Below are 18,213 nucleotides of genomic sequence, written 5' to 3' on the forward strand. Positions count from 1 at the left end.
AAAACCGGAAAACCGGTAACCCAACCGAACCGATAATTAACTGATTCCATTTTAATGGTTTATTGGTTAACCGGTTTTAGCGGTTCCGTTCATCCGGTTTTTTACCGGTTAAACGGTTCGGTTATTTCACCACAGCATTCTATTCCCATGGGATTCTACATACCTTTTTTACTGGTTTTCTTTAATGCAACACACTATTATCCCGTCGTTGGATGGATTTCGAGACTCGCGAGTAACTTCGAAATTCATTCGGTTGTTGTTTTACCCCAGCATTCTATTCTCATGGGATTGTACCTCTTCGTTGGTTTATCCGTCAACACACTGACATCCTTTAACTGGATGGAGCTCATAAGTTTTTGAAGCTTGAAGAATACAACATCAGCATTTCATCATCTCGTCTTCAACCTCAAGTTGTTCAAGCATTTTCCATCTTGAGTTTGAGGAGGGATATTAGAATGTAAGATAATATATGTAAGATATTATCACGTATATATAGCGTTCAAGCGTTTGAGGATGGAAAATGCTTGAACAGCTTGAGGTTGAAGACGAGATGATGAAATGTTGATGTTAGAATAAAGAAGAAGATTGTATTGAATGATATGATTGAGTTAAATAAGTTATGTCTATTATATAGACATTATTACAATATACTAATAAGGAAACTAATATAATAATATAATATAATAATGATATAATATAATATATTAATGATATTATCACAATTTATATAATATTGTGATAATATCTTACATATATATTATCTTATATTTTAACATACCTCCTCAAACTCAAGATGGAAAACGCTTGAACAGCTTGAGGTTGAAGACGAGATGATGAAATGTTGATGTTGTATTCTTCAAGCTTCAAAACCTCGTGAGCTCCATCCAGTTACAGGATGACAGTGTGTTGATGGATAAACCGGCGAAGAGTTAGAATCCCATGGGAATAGAATGCTGGGGTGAAACAACAACCGAATGAACTCCGAAGTTACTCGCGAGTATTAAAATCCATCCAACGACAGACTGACAGTGTGTTGCATTAAAGAAAACCAGCGAAGAAGGTGTGTAGAATCTCATGAGAATAGAATGCTCGGTGAAACAACACTTGTAAAACTCATTCTAATGAGAGACTGGTAGTGTGTTGACTAAATAACCAGTAAAGGAGCACATATGATTAGATTAACACCAATAAAAATATGGCATTAACTACTGAGATAAAGCAACAACTGAAAACAAACTCAGAGAATACGATTGCCGAAAAAAGTAAGAACATCTACATAATTATTTGAAAGAAAAAAAATAATATCAAGAGAATTATTTGAAAGAAAAAAAAAATATTAAAAAATATAATAATAATAATGATTAGAGCTCTCCATCAAAGACTAAGGTAACCATTGATGGAGGCAGCGGAAGACTAAATTTGTGCTTAAAGACAAAATGTTGACTCTGATACCATGTTAGAATTAAGAGAATATTTTATTGAATGATATGATTGAGTTACATAATTTATGTCTATTATAGACATTACAATATACTAATAAGGAAACTAATATAATAATATAATATATTAATGATATAATATAATATATTAATGATATTATCACAATTTATATGAATAAGTAGATGAGACACCGGAATACTCTGAGCACTGAAGTTCTATTAGTTAGACCAAAGATAAAGGTTGACGACGAGATTTGAGTATTTATTATTTCAATTTTATATATGTCCTATTTTATATTATTTTGTTAAATATGTCTTAAAATAAAAACACATTAGAGTTCCATTAAAACTTATATTTTTTTTTTATAGAAATTTGTTAAAAGAGAATAATTAAGGAAGACAAATAAGACGGACATTCCTTATGGATTTTTTTTGGGTTTAAGTTATTTAAATAATTCAAACTAATCCAACTTTATTTTAGTTTTCTCTCCTTTATTATATTACTTAATTTATTAATTAAAATACTAAAATATTATATATTTTTAAATATTATTTATCATTATATATTAATAATTTTATATTTTTTATAAAAAAAATTATTATTACTTCATCAAAAATCATCCCACTCATTAATTAATTTTCTTGCTTTATTTAAATAACGTAATTCGAATCAAACCTTATTTTGTTTTGACTAATAAAAATTGGTGGTGGGTTAGCGGTCAGCCTATCACTGTCAATTTTTGTTTGTTCAAATATTTGAAATTTTGGATTTATTTGATTTCTTTTATTATCATTTTGGATTGGGTTCATTGTATTGAATTGACGTTGAGCTTCAAAATATGTGTGCTTGTTGAATGTCTTTCAAAGTGACGTATGTTTGAGGCATTTAATAAATATTATATGTAAGATCGGTTTCATTCAGTTTATATATATATATAAACAATTCGATAATAATCAACTTATTTAAATAATATATATATATAAACTTGATTTTATTTATTTACGTTAACTTATTTACTCAAATTATACTTTAACAATTTATTACAAAATGACAACTTATTTAAACTTACAAGTTGAATTAAACTATAAGTTTGAATAAGTTGGGATGACGTAATAAGTTTTTACAATAGTGTATGCGAATAAAGTTATAAGCATAATTAAATTAAATTTAATAAGATGCTTGAAGTGAAAAGAGTTACGGCCAACAATCAAAAGTTAGCTAAATTAAATAAGTTATAATAATAAATTCATGATAAGAATGTTATTATTAATTTGTGAAGAAAATAATTATGACATTTTAGTATTTCACAACAAACATTAAACTCCATATACTCACAAGAATATATGTCTATAGCAGGGTGTGGATAGCCTAAGAATTGTTCTTAAAAACTAAATATTATTGTTTTGTTTGTTACATGGAAAACACATTAAATTAAGTTTAGGTAAACTATAGGTCCATAAAGAAATATCCAAATAAAATAAATTGAAAAAGAAGAATGGTGAAACTTTTTAGACCAATAGAGAGTTAGGAATGTTGTTGGGTTTTTCAAATATTTTGTCACATTTTATTTTTAACTATTTAATCATTCTATTAATTAATTAAATATTAATAAATTTTATAAAATTTAATTTTAAATATTTTAATTAATTAAAAACTAATAATATATATTATTTTTAGAAAATAAAAGTTGAACCTAACATTACCTCTCTCAAATTCCCAACAAAAGTAATCAATAAATAGTTTTAGGCAGTTTGTTTTTCTTTAAATAAAATCTAATAGTTATATTCGGTTTATAAGTGTGTATATATAATTGTGATGAGTATAATTGTGATTTTGCAATAATTTTATTGAATAAGTTATTATTGTATATAAATAAATTTAAAAATATCTTAATTTTTACCGAACAATTTGAATAATATTTTGAACCAAAACAAATGTTAGAAGCGATTCAACATATTAAACAAATTTAGGTAGGTTGGAATTAATATTTTTCTTTTTTTTCTCTTTGGGATCAAGATTTCTTGTAGACTTTTAATTAGTTTTTTTTTCTTCATTTCAACCTTTATTGTCAAATTTACAATTGATTTTCATACTACAAGTCTAAAAATATTATCATTTCAAAAATATATGGTTATGTTTTCTCTTCCTCTCTAGATCAATTTCATCCATTAATATAATGTCCACTGCACCAAATAAAAATAAACATTTTTGGAACATTGATTTTTGCAAATTAATTAGTAACTTTTTTTTAATATATATATATATATATATATATATATATATATATATATATATATATATAATAATGCTTAACAAAATAAATAAAACCCTTTAACCAATTAGGCTAATAACACTTTATATTTTAAATTCAACACCAAACTAGATGAACGCGGGATATTTTAAGAATATAAATTCAACTTTTTAATTAACTAATCTATATATATAATGTTTAATTTTTAAAGTGTCTGAATTGTTGGTTCGAGAGTTGTAGTTAATTTGGATATATATATATATATATATATATATATATATATATGAGAGTAAATTGATACTTGGGTCAGATTGTGAGTTGACCCGCTCATAAACTTAAAACGATTTAAAATAAAATTAAAAATGTTATATGTATGTTTCGAACTCACAACCTAACAAAAACAAGTACAACTTTTTAACCAATTAGATTAATAAGATTTTATATTTTAAATTCAACACCAAATTTGATGAACGCGGGACTTTTTAACAATGTAAGTTCAACTTTTTAACTAATTAATATATATATATATGTATATATTATATATAATGATGCTTAATTTTCAAAGTTTCCGGATTGTCGGGTCGAGAGCCGTGGTTAATTTGGATATATATGTGAGAGTAAATTAAAAATATTATCACATTTTAAGAGTAATTTTTTTCTCGATTTTATATATTTACTCATGCAAATGCACGGACTATATGCTAGTTTATTTAATAACATTTAAATAATTTAAAACACTAAGTATAACGTAGTACAAATTTGAATTTAAATGTCCGATTAGATATCATGTTATAACATATTTGTGAACACATTTAGTTATTCAATTTGTTATTTAAAATAATTAATTTATTTTGTAACTATTTTTTTTTATTAAAAATGATATAAATTTTTACAACTAAATCGTAACACATTTTGTAATTTAATTTATAATATTGTTGTTTTTATTATTTGACACTTATTTTGTAATTTAATTTGTAAAATTATTTCAACCTTAGTTTTATCGTATAAGATTTCAAATATAATTTCAATGATTTAAAATTTAAATAATATGTATCTTTCTTTTCCACAAGAAGTTAGCAATTTTATTAACATCTTAAATTTGGTATGTTAAATATTTTAGTAACAATATTTATTGAATTAATTATAATAAGTTGCAAAGTTTAACGGTTTAGTTTATTGTAACCATAATTGACTATATGAATAACTTTACTCAGTTTAAAATTTTTTAACGAATATTTTAAATTAGTTGCAACATTATTTTTATAACTTATATACCTTATAAGTTTAGGAATGAGTTCTATAACCTCGTTTATTATATTGTAATATAATTGATAATAGTATTGTAAATTGATTATCATGTAACATTTTTATAACACAATTTTTCACACATTTTTGTAATATTTATAATTTAAAAATAAATTTAATTTATTAATTTATCAATCCATATTTTAATATATTAATTATATTTGAATAAATATTTAAATATAAATAAAAGCTAAATATAAATACATATTATATAATTGTATCAAACAATATCACCTGAACATCAAATAAAATAGTTAAACAAAGTTAAAAAAAATTTATAAAATTATACTAATATAAAAGCAAATTGTTTTTCTCACCCCCTCTATTATTCTCATCTCTCGGTTCCACTCCTCACTCACCTACAAAATTACTTATTTATCCCTAACACTTTTATATATTTACCTTTTTTATTTTATTTATTTTATTTATTTTATTATTAAATATAATTAATTAATTAATTTTTAATATGTTTTTTTTACTTTATTTATTTAATTAAAAATATAAAATATTATTATTTTTATATTATAGTAGTTTAAAATATATAAAATATTGAAATGCGTTCTAATTTAATAAAATATAAATATTTAATATATATATATATATTTAATATAATAAAATATTAAATATTTATATTTTATTAAATTAGGACACACTTCAATATTTAATATATTTTAAACAATTATAATATAAAAATAGTAATATTTTGTATTTTTAATTAAAAAAATAAAGTAAAAAAATATATTAAAAAATTAATTAATTAATTATATTTAATGATAAAAAAATTTTAATAAATAAAATAAGAAATGTAAATATATAAAAGTAATATGAATAAAAAAGTAATTTTGGAGGTGGGTGAAGAATGGGATCAAAGATTAGAATAACATAGGAGTGGGAAAAGCACCTCCCATATAAAATTATAACATTTATTTAGAAAATTATTTTCTTCAAAAACATGTAGATAACAATCCTTCAAAATCGGTTAAATTAGAAACTTTTCTATTTCAAAACATTCATCACCCCTTCAAAATTTGGTTCAAATATCAACTTGGAAACTTCATGTTAAAATAAAATTGAACATAAATTAATATGTTTATGACTTCAAATAAATGTTTAAATTCTCTCAATTATAGACATAATATGTAAATTCTTTATAGATTTGATTCATACTCATTTAGAAACTTAGTTGATTAAAAATCACTCCATTTTAACATATACATAATATTATAATCTTCACATATATATTGAATTATTGAAATCATGAACTCAAATTAACATTATAAAAAAGAAAAACGATCAGATCAAATTTAACACAATTTCATAAAACATTTTCAGCCTAATTTTAAATAAGAAAGTTGTTCATCAATTAATCTAATAATTCTGAATTAAAGAAACATATACTCTTTCAAATGATACACAAATTCTAAGTGAACAATTTTAAGTTAATTGAATCCTACAAGTATGTGATAAGGTTATCAATTAAATATAATAAATTCATTATTTATGACCCATGATCCTCCTCACATTAAACTTAGGTTTTCAATTTAAATAAAAATAAAAATAAAATAATTCAGAATTATTTTAAAATAAAATAAAATAAAAGACAAAACAAATATAAAATTAAAATTAGAAAACAAATAATCTAAATATAATATATATTTGGTACTAATTTGAAGATTGCTTCATGTAGGGACGTATCTAGAATTTCGAACTAGGGTGTGCTTGAAAAAAATTTAAGATGGGCTTAAAATATTAACGAGAAAATTTTGAAAAAAAATATATATATAAAAGTAAAGTTTTATCATTTTTTAATAATTAAATAAAAAAAACAATGAATTATATTAAATTTTTTTAAGAAATGAAGGATAATGTCATATTTCTACCGTAAAAAATATATATATAAATTTATTTATTTTTTCGGGGTGGAATTCAGCCCACCCGAGTCCCTACATAATTCGTCCCCGTTCCCATGCATAAAATGAGCTGATGCCTTAGATTCTGTTCTCACGGACAGATGATCGATTAGAAAAGCATACAAAGAAAGATAGAGATTAGGGTGATTGGTTTGATCCTTTAATATAACACACAAATTAAATAAAATTAAATTAAAAAATTAAAAAAAATTAAAAAAAAAACTTCTTTTGAGGTTGCTTCCATGCTGACAAACAAGCTTGGGTGGTGGTTTTGCTATAGGGACAAAAGGAAGAAATAAATAAAGTTTATAAAGAAAGGTGGCTTGTTTGATCCTCCGGGACCAACGATTTTATATATTGACATGCAAACAAAGGTAATTATCAATTCATGTTTAAATCTTTTTGTATTTATTTAAATTTCAAATTTTAATACTATTTATAATTATGATTTAAACAATGTGTAAAAAATAATATTTTAAAATTGATCAAAAATTTAAACTAGAGTGATTGTCACGGATGGTAAGCGAGAACTCTTTCTGAGTGTAAACAAGTTTCGAACCAAAACAGAATATTTAAAATACGTTTAATTATTCAAAACATTTTCTTAATTTAAAAAAAATATAGTTGACAACTCTATAATCTAAAAAGTCAATTCCCGATTTATTTAAAATATTTTATAAATCAAATTCGAAAATAAAAAAGTATTAAATAAAATTTTAAAATAAAGAGTGAGAAATTTTAATGCCAGGGGACATTGAAAAGTTAGCTTGAAACAAAATTAACATCATTCAAAACAAAATTTAAAAATTATTTTATATTTATTTAATTGATTTACTTAAATCTTTAAATAAAAAAATTCAAACATATCTAATTAATTTATGTAAATCTTTAAATAAATAAATATATTTTTTTAAATTTTATTTAATTAATTTACGTAAATATTTAAATAAATAAATAAAAATACTTGAAACTTATCTAATTGATTTACGTAAAACTTTAAATAAATAAATAAATATTTTAAACTTTATTACATAATATTTAAATAAAAAAATTATGAAGCTTATCTAATTGATTTACGTAAATTTTTAAATAATAAAAAAATTCTTGATCTAATTGATTTACATGAATCTTTAAATAATAATAATAATCTTTAAACCCTAAATTTGAATTAAAAATTTTGAAATTTTGAAATTTGTGTTCTTGTGCTTTTAAGCTTAAATTTTTATTAAAATAGGTGTCTAACATGTTTGTAAACATGCAAAGATGAGTTTCAAATCATAAAACATGCATCCCGATCATGTTTGATCGAACTGAAATTTTTAGAATAAAAAAGTTTGAATTTTAGTTTTGAATTATGTTACAGATCTTGCTTGATGTTCTTGTTTGTGTCGTATTCGAATATAAACATCATTTCGAAGTTGTTGGAACAAAAATTAGGGCATGAGATGGCCTAATTCAAAAGTTCTCAAATCTTGTCCTAGAAATCAATTCAAAAATTTGATTATCCTAGGGCTTGATTGATCGATTATATGATTAGGGATTATGATCCCTACCTCCTAAAGAATAATTAGTAACTTACAGATCATATTTGCATGATATGTAACAAACCTGCAAATTCTTGACCAAATGAAGAACATTCGGTTCTCTTGGACCGAGTCTTTTAGGACCGAGGACCAAGACCAAGGACCGAGAATCCTTGGTCCGGACCGAGACCAAGGACCGATAAATCTTGACCTAGAATCGAGAAATCTGACCGAGGATCTTGACCTAGGACCAAGAGACCGACATGTGTTCTTAAACTAGGACCGAGAGATCCGGTCGAGGATCTTAACCTAGGACTGAGCCCTTAGACTGATGTTCTTGACCTAGGACTGAAAGATCTAACCGATTTTCTTAACCTAGGACCGAGAGATCTGACCAAAGATCTTGACCTATGACAGATCCCTATGATTGATGTTCTTAACTTAGGACCGAGAGATCTGACCGAGTATCTTGACCTACGACCAATGCTCTTGACTTAGGATCTTGACATAGAACTGAGCCCTATGACCGATGTTCTTGACTTAGGACCGAGGAATCCAACCGAGCCCACCTAACCCTAGGACCGAGCAAACTAACCTTAGAACCAAGCCTTCGGTCTAGATTGAACCTCTCCGGTCCCCGACCGATGAAAACGGACCCAAACCTAGGAATCCCGTCCTAAGGCCTGTTTGGTTCCACTTTTCAAAATCCAAAATTATTTTTGTAATTTTAGAGCCCTAATCCTTTCAAATAATCCCGAAAGGTATGAAAATGATTTCAAAATATTTTGGGGATATCTCCCAAACAAATATTTTGACTAAGGCCCCGTTTGGTGTTTATTTTTAAACTCTAACTCATTTTTTTGACATTTTTCAGGTTCTTACCCAATCTTTTACAACATGCAATTACAGATACGCACCTTTAAATAATTTTGTGCAATTATTTACGTAATAAAAATATATCCTTGTTTAGGACCTCGGACTACTAATTTAAGAAAATAAATGTTATAAATAAATCTTTTGCAAGCCACTCTTTTAAAAAAAATAAAATCGTTTTCAAACGGGCACGGAGGACATAGCACGTAAGTCCTTTCCCGAGCATAACTAAACAACGGATCCCTTATGGAAACTCTGGTATTTTTACACATACACCAAAAAAATTATTTTTAAATCTTCAAATTAAGCGCCAAAGCTACATTTTTGTACAAATCATTTTCTTAAATAATATTTTATTTAAAAGAGATTTTTGGCATGTAAACCGAAGCTATATTTTTATAACTTTGACTAGCACTGGTCCAACTTTTAAGTAGAACCTAAAAATCTCGAGGAACCGGACATAGGGGCTGGGTACCATTGAGAAGGGCACGTACAACAATAAATGATTTTTTTCTGTACATTAAGAATAAACAGTAAGTAGAGAGCTATAGAAGCTTCTATAAAGGAAGAAGTACACAGAGCAACCTTCATACTGGTAGTATAAAGATATCCACAAAGAAAGATATGAGTCCATGTATTACAGTGAAAATTATATAGTTCAAAAATTCTTTACAATAATGTTTTTAAACTTAAGTTTAATGTTTTAAAACCTTTCTTTTATATATAAATATATATATATATATATATATATATATATATATATATATATATATATATATATATATATATATATATATATATATATATATATATATATATTCTAATTGATGTTGACAGGTCTTTCTCATTTACATTGAATATATTTTTGTTCTAATTTGGTTTTTTTTTTCACAATAGTATAACATATCATTTTATCATATGAAAGTTTATTTTCTTTCAAATAAAATGTATTTGAAAATGTTGGGAAAATCAATAAGGACTCGTCCTTGAACAAAACCGACCAAAATATTAGTTTTACAAAAATAAATGACAAATATAGAAAAACATGAAAACTATTAGGTGACCATATATAATTTTCTCAAGAACCTCTCCCATGACCACAATGTCATAAGTTTAATTGTGATGGTTAGTCTTTCTTATATTTGATGTCATCCCAGATTTCTCGATTAGAAATTAAGATTAATTTGAATAAAAAATTAAAACTCATTTTTACAACAAAAAAAATTGTAAAGAATTTTTAGAATTTTATTTACTTGGAGTCACTTTTAAATTGACAAAGAAAAGGGATAGTCAATCGAATTAATCACCCAAAGTTAGCTTTAGTCATGTATTGAACAGAAGCAAAAGCTTTAGTAATGATCGGACGATAATAAAAAGCCATAGCAAAACCCGTACGTAGGTACTTGTACTAAAAAACAAGTAAACGTGATTCTTTCTAGACATTAAAATATGTTGGCATGAGGAGGAACGTATTTACTAGTTATATCATCTGCAATCGCCTGAATCTCGGCCTAGCATGAACTATCCGAACATAACTTTGTTTAGGAGGAATGTTTTCTTTCCATATGATTGGAAATAATTGGTCAATTGTTTTTTCATGTGAAGCTTTCTAATGTCAATAAGGTTGGTCAAGATTTAAAAGTTTTTTACTCAAAAAAATGTGGAGTTTTTTTTCAAAAAACAAATTATCTCAAATTTAAAATCTGAGATAATATGCTTACACATTAAATAAACATAGTTTATAAAAATGAAAAACATGTACATAATGGAGAAAACAAAACCATTGAGTGCCCATAATCAAATTGATTAGATTATAATTATTCTTTCATCTCAAGTACATGTTGAAGAAAAACCTGGACCTCCAAAATAAATATGTGTTCCCATCATAGTTCGGGGATTTTTAAACATATTCAAATTATAACACGATGGAGTAGTCACTAGTTTCGTCAAGTATCCCGGTTCTCTGGGAAATAAACCAGAATCAGCCACTTTTAGTTGGCGAATGTAACTTGATCTATGATAGCCTTCACCAGAGAAATGACCACTACCCATTTGAGTAGTCGTATGGTGTCCACTAGATCTCGAATTCAAAATCTCCCCACCCCATTTCACACTAGTAGCATGATCTGCCAAGCCTGTGAAGATAGATTTAGGCCAGTACCCTACAACGTAACCCGAAATTACAAGCCACCAATTTCCCGAGGGTATGTCCTACAAATATTTTCATTTCCTCGTTAATTAATCGTTTTTATAAGTCTAATACTTCAAAAAAAATTATATGTGTACGTACCTTGAATATGTTAACAGATACTTCATGTAAATTGCCACCATATGTGGAAGTTGGTGATATTGTAGCCCCAATGGCATAGTTTCTATGTGTTTGAACAAAACCGGGGCAATCAAAATCAAAGCAACCTGTCTTCTGGTAATTATCCGCCTAATTCCATGCAACAATATTAATTATCTAAAATTGAAAATATTATTTATACATAAGAGACTTGATGGAAATAAGGAACTTACTGTCCAGTATATGAAGAAGTGTGTATGTGTATTACCATATTTATTTGGATAAACCTTGAATATACACAAATATAAAAAAAAAAAAAAACAAATTGTCATTATATGTAATATCTTTAGCAACAAACTATATATATAGATTAAAATTGCTTGTGGAATTTCTTTCGAAACTTACCATCCATCCCACTTCAATAGTATTTAGTTTTGGAGACGATGAAGTTATCCACAACTGAGACGCACTAAATTCGTTACCCTTGGTTAAAGGGTTCCAAACATTAAATACTGCTTGTGTGCCATAGTAAGGACTACCTTCATCAATAGCCATAGCATACTTGAAAGGAAGAAAATAAGGGTGAACAAGATTAGAATTTATATTTACATACACATTAAAAAGTTTGAAGAAAAATGTTAAAGTTGAGTTGGTTCTACATATACCTCATATCTTACTTCTGATCTTTGAAGACTCTGATTACCTTGATATTGCATCGTGAAAAAAGATTTTTTGTGGTAATCTTCGTAATAGCTTGTGTTTGAATTTCTTCTTATTGGTATTGTGCCTTCGGGGCATTCTTCATTTTTATTCCAATCTTGACGAATCTCAAACTCAATTTTTGGATCTTGTTTTATTCCATCGGGATATGAACTAGGTTTCATCTGCGTGTACAAACATAAATGTTATTGTACTTTCCTTATATCGTGGTTCAACCGTAAGAAAAAATATAGAACCTGTAAATCATTTATTAAAGGATTATCAAATGCAGGTTGTTTATGGATATCAACACAATCAATTATGTCACCGTTGTCTCCCTGCAAAAAAGAAACTATTATCAATACTTACATAATTATATTTATCAATATGATAAGATAAACATACAAATTACTTATACATGATAAATAATGAAAATCATAACTAGTTAACAAACCTCTATGGTTTTTATAGTCCCTTTGTGCTCCAACCCATTTGCTTCTTTGATTGTTCCATTGCCATAAACAAGGTATATGGATTGAAATGCACTCAAGACAACTAGTAACAATGAACAATTAATCAAATGTTTTTTAAAGGCCATTAGAAAGTTTGTGCTCCAGTGGATCTTTCTTTTAATATTGAAAGAGTAAATAGATTGCTCATTATATATATACAAGGGATATGTAAGCATTAATGGACATTTATTTTTTTTCTCCAAAAAAACTTCATGGATAGATCTTAAAGCATAACGTATTTGAAACAGAAAATTTATGTTTTAGGAATATTTATTATCCCATATAAAGAAAAGTGTTTCACCTTTTAAAAGAAAAATATATATTTATTACCCATATCTAACTTTACTAAATATTATGGATTTAATTTCCAATTAGGTTTAAATAATTCCAAAAAAAGAAAAACTTTACTAAAGATTTGTGTAGAAAATGCACCATAATAATTATTATAGTCAACGTGTGTTAGAAGTGTGTTATTCTAAGGTAAAAAATTAATACAACTAATTAAACCTAATTGTGAAAATCCATAAACAACTAGTTAAACCTAATTGTGAAAATCCATAATGATTTATGATGCCGTACATATAATAAAATATGTATTATAATGATTTATGATACCGTACATATAATAAAATATGTATTATATATGAATATTGCATTGCTTTTATATAAAAGCAATATAAAAAGCAATTCAATATTTATGTAATCAACCTCATATATATATATATATATAATACATATTTTATTATATATACGGTTTCATGGATTTTCACAATTAGATTTAAATAATTGTATATATTATATATGAGGTTGATTATATGAATATTGTATTTTTTTTTATATATATATAAAATAGATTGTGTTTTTGAGTTTAAAAAATTATAAATTATTTTTAAAAGGATTATAAATTGTTCTTCTTTATCTGTAGTTTTAAAAGCTAGTTCAATATTGTTAAAATTAAACTATTTAGATATTTTTTTTAGTGTAAATAAAAAAGAATATAATAATTATAGTCAATGTCTGTTATTCTCAAGTAAGAAATTAATACAATTATTTAAATCTAATTGTGAAAATCCATAATGATTTATGAAATCATGGTACATATAATAAAATATGTATTATATATGAGATTGATTACATGAATATTGCATTAGTTATATAATATATATTATATATATATAATATATATTATATATATATATTATAATATATGTTATAATATATATATATATATATATATTATAATATATATATATATATATATATATATATTATAATATATATATATATATATGATAATAAAATTGATGTGGATATGTTCAATGAAATTAAAATAGTGGGTTTGTTATATAATGAAAAAATATAGCTAATATGGTGTTGCTTGATATTTTTTAATTCAATAATAGTTTGTTAATTCAAAACTCTTTTCTATTTTCAAATAGCATCAAGCAATGAAGGTTGTGTATTTAATTAACCTTTGGAGGTTAAAATGCAATCAAGAGTGAATTCTAGCATTAAAATGCCAATGAAATAAAGAATTAATAAAACAGTTTAATAAATTCTTAATTAATTAATTTTAATATTCTTAGGTAGTTTTATTAGTTATAGTTATACTTAATATTGAAACTCATATAAATTAGGGATGAAATTATTTTATAAATAATTTTAATAATAATAATTTATTTTTCAGATTATATTCTTTTTCGAGAATTTAACATAGTACCAAAACGATCATGATTTTAAAGACAATCATTCTCGTATTGATTTTATTATATTAGTGTTAAATAAGAAGATAAATTACCAAGATTATGATAATGTCATCGAGCATGATCAAATATCGAGATGAAGATCAAATTAAATTGATGGGTTTACTAAATTAGTTGTGTGGTTTCATATAGTATAATATGGACTAAAAAAATGAATAATAGTTTTTGAATTTCCAATTGAATAAATCAATTTCGATTGAAATTTACATGCACATTTCAGTCGCAAATATTCGTAAAAGTTTTGATTGAAATTTTTTGAAGAGTCAATATTTCAGCAATAACTTTGGGTGGATATTATAAATTATATATATATATATATATATATATATATATATATATATATATATATATATATATATATATATATATATATATATATATTTAACTTCGTATATATAATTTAAAAATAATAGTATACAATTTTATTTTTGAAAGTAAGAAACTAACAATGTCTTATGCACTATGACTTCGAATATATATATATATATATATTTAAAATAATTTATAATTTTAGACAAATTAAAAAAACGAAAATATTATATTTTTACTTAATGATTGAATTATAAATTAATAAATATTTTTTTTAAATTATATAATTTACACACAATTGATTTTAAATTATATTAAGCATATGTAAAAACAATTACATATTAGTTAATTTGTTACCTAATATATTATTTAATTAATGTATTAAATAATTTAGTAATAATAAATTAGAAGAGTAAAGTTCTATTTTTTATTTTATTAATAAATAGAAAATCTTAACATAGAATAAGGTTAATGTTTTTATATGCCTTTACTTTTTATTTGAGTTAATTTTATGTATTATTGGCCATAAAGGTGTTATTCTCTCTATTATTATTCTATTTTTATTGAGTATTTATTTAATTTATATTTAGTTTAATATTATTAATTATTTTTTTAAGAATTATTAATTAATATCAATGTGAAATTAGAATTTTACATTCACTATTTATTTATTTTAATAATAATAATTGATATTAATATAGAGTTTAACATTAAAATAAATACTACTAACTAATATTTTAAACTTTTCAATTTATTTATATTTATATATAATATTTAAATTGACAATAATAACATTTAATTATGAACTAATTCCTATTTTTATATGATTATATTGTTAAAATTTATATATTTATCTAAATTTTAAATAACAAAATGTTGAAGAAGAAAAAATTATTGATATGGGTAGAGAAAATTATAGGGAAATTTGACGAAATAACCTTACAAACCGGGTTATTTGACCCGGTGGAAATTTATAATTTTTTTTGCGCTCGTGGTGCTCTATTTTTTTTTATACGATTTTGCCTTGTCGCGAAACGCTAAGTCACTTAGCGTTTCGCGAAGTGGATTAGGGGTTTGTATAAATACCCAAATAATTTCATTTCCCTAAATTTCTTTCTCTCTCTTCTCCAATTCTCTCCTTCACTCACGGTGGCCACGACGGCGGCCGGCGGCGACGACGGCGGCCGGCGGCGACGACGGCTCCGTTTCCTCCAATATTCATACAAATCTATACCGATCAGAGCTCTTCTAACCTAACTAATTCATTTATGTTTATCTATTGCCGATTTCTAACTCTAAATCTATTTTGCATGCAGGTTTCTTATACTAGGGTTTATGTGAGGTCTCCGATTCTAACTATTTGAAGGTCGTCGAGGTAGATCTTCATTTCAGATGTCATAAACAGTTATGTTCTAGTTTACATTTTCTTCATTTCAAAAACCTTTTCATATTTCCTTTATGTCCATCATTTTCTCCGTTTTGTTGATTCTTATTTCTTATATGGTTCATATTGGTTCATGTTTGAGCATTTCGTTAGGTTATTATTTGTTATTCGTTCATATTTGCAGAAAATCTTTGTCTGATAAGAGCGTATGTGTTTCCGTTTCAGATCTGCTTACCGTTTCGCTACGGACTTACCGTTTCGCTACGGAATTACCGTTTCGCTACGGACTTGCCGTTTCGCTACGGACTTACCGTTTCTCTAAGTAGTACCTCGCGATTCGCTAAGTATCAAGATTTTTTGTTATTTATAGTTAATCATGAACTTCATTTGACAAGGTATCTACATCACTTCATGGTTATGAAGAGAACCTGTGTTAACAAAACAAACATTCTAATTTTACATTGGAAACATTTAGATTCTTCAGAAAATGCCTTTGAAGAATCTATCATTGACCTCCAGATAAGCAAAGATTGGCTGACTTTGATTTCGTTAGTCGTTAAGCTAAAGAAATAAATTTCAAACAATTTTCTCTTATCTGGAGTTCAACGATCGCTTCTTCAAAGACTTTTTCTGAAGAATCTAAATGTTTCCATGTAAAATTATAGGGTTTGTTTTGCTAACACATGTTCTTTTCAAAACCATGACTTTGTTGTTGATACCTTGTCAAACGAGATAGATTACCTATGAAACCAATAAAAAATTTTGTACTTGACGATTCGCTAAGTATGGTTTTAACTTACACATTCGGTAAGTACTACGAGCTCTAGCTAGGAGAATGGTTTGAATTCGATTTCGTTATTAATTATAGTAGCGAAAACGTATTCAGACCATCTTCTCTTAACTAGAGCTCGTTGACCTCGCGATTCGCTAAGTACCTCCCGATTCGCTAAGTCCCTCCCGATTCGCTAAGTCCCTCCCGATTCGCTAAGTGCCTCCCGTTTCGCTAAGTTCCTCCCGACTCGCTACGGAAGTTGAAGAGACGCGCGTACTCACACGCGCTAGACCTTATGTATTCAAAAATTTCAGAACATTTCATTTCAACCGTCCGACTCTCTCTCTCATTCTAACCCATTTTCTCTTCACTGAATCTTGTCAAGCCCGATCATTTCTACTTTCTTCTCGTTCGTCATTAAGGTTTGTTCATTATCATTTTCTGCTTTTTTGTTCATGGGTGGTTTTTGCATGTTAGTGTAATGTTAAGTGTTTCTGTTCAGTATATATTTTTTGCCATTAGGGTTTCTGTTCAGTATATTTTTTTTGCCATTAGGGTTTCGCTAGGTACCTTCTGATTCGGTAAGTACCTAGCGATTCGATAAATACCTAGTGGTGGCCGATCATTTTCTGGTTTTTTGTTTATGGATTTTGGTCTTTGCATGTTAAGTTTAAGTGTTTCTTTCAGATTTTTTGTTTTGGGTTTTTGCATGTTAAGTTTATTGTTTGTTTCTGATTAGTTTCGTATGGTTAATGCTGTCTTATGTTCAGTTAACGGTTTCGCTCGGTACCTCTCGATTCGCTAAGTGCCTCCCGATTCGCTAAGTACCTAGCGATTCGCTAAGTACCTCCCGATTCGCTAAGTACTTAGCGAATCGGGAGGTACTTAGCGAATCGATAGGTACCTCCCGATTCGCTAAGTTCTTACGTTGTATGTGTTTGTTCTAACATTTTTGATGATGTTGTTTCCTTTTGTAGATGTCAGAAACAACTGTTACTGAGTTTCCCGGTCGGATTTCGTGGAAAAGTGCCCTCACCCTGAAGAAGATTGTTAATAAGTTCGAGGAAATGGATCTTCTGGAGAGTGTGTACAATACCCAGTTCAGATCATTATTCACAGCCCCCCTCTTGCAGTTCTCAGGAAGTATTGTACATCAAATGTTGATGAGGAGGTTAAGCTCAAACT

The 18,213-nt window shown here is 26.2% G+C and overlaps 1 protein-coding gene across 1 annotated transcript; it reads right to left on the reverse strand.

The window, feature by feature from the left end:
• Nucleotides 1-11,132: 11,132 nt before the first annotated feature.
• Nucleotides 11,133-12,886, reverse strand: LOC124943193. Its single transcript, XM_047483744.1, has 7 exons — nt 12,743-12,886; nt 12,546-12,626; nt 12,255-12,473; nt 11,995-12,150; nt 11,823-11,876; nt 11,593-11,739; nt 11,133-11,513 (listed from the first exon to the last, which is right to left on the reverse strand). Exons 1-7 carry the CDS (start codon nt 12,884-12,886, stop codon nt 11,133-11,135), a joined length of 1,182 nt encoding a protein of 393 aa, XP_047339700.1.
• Between the last annotated feature and the right edge of the window lie 5,327 nt (nt 12,887-18,213).

This window comes from Impatiens glandulifera, chromosome 6 (assembly GCF_907164915.1).
Source record: "Impatiens glandulifera chromosome 6, dImpGla2.1, whole genome shotgun sequence".
Classification (NCBI taxonomy): domain Eukaryota; kingdom Viridiplantae; phylum Streptophyta; class Magnoliopsida; order Ericales; family Balsaminaceae; genus Impatiens; species Impatiens glandulifera.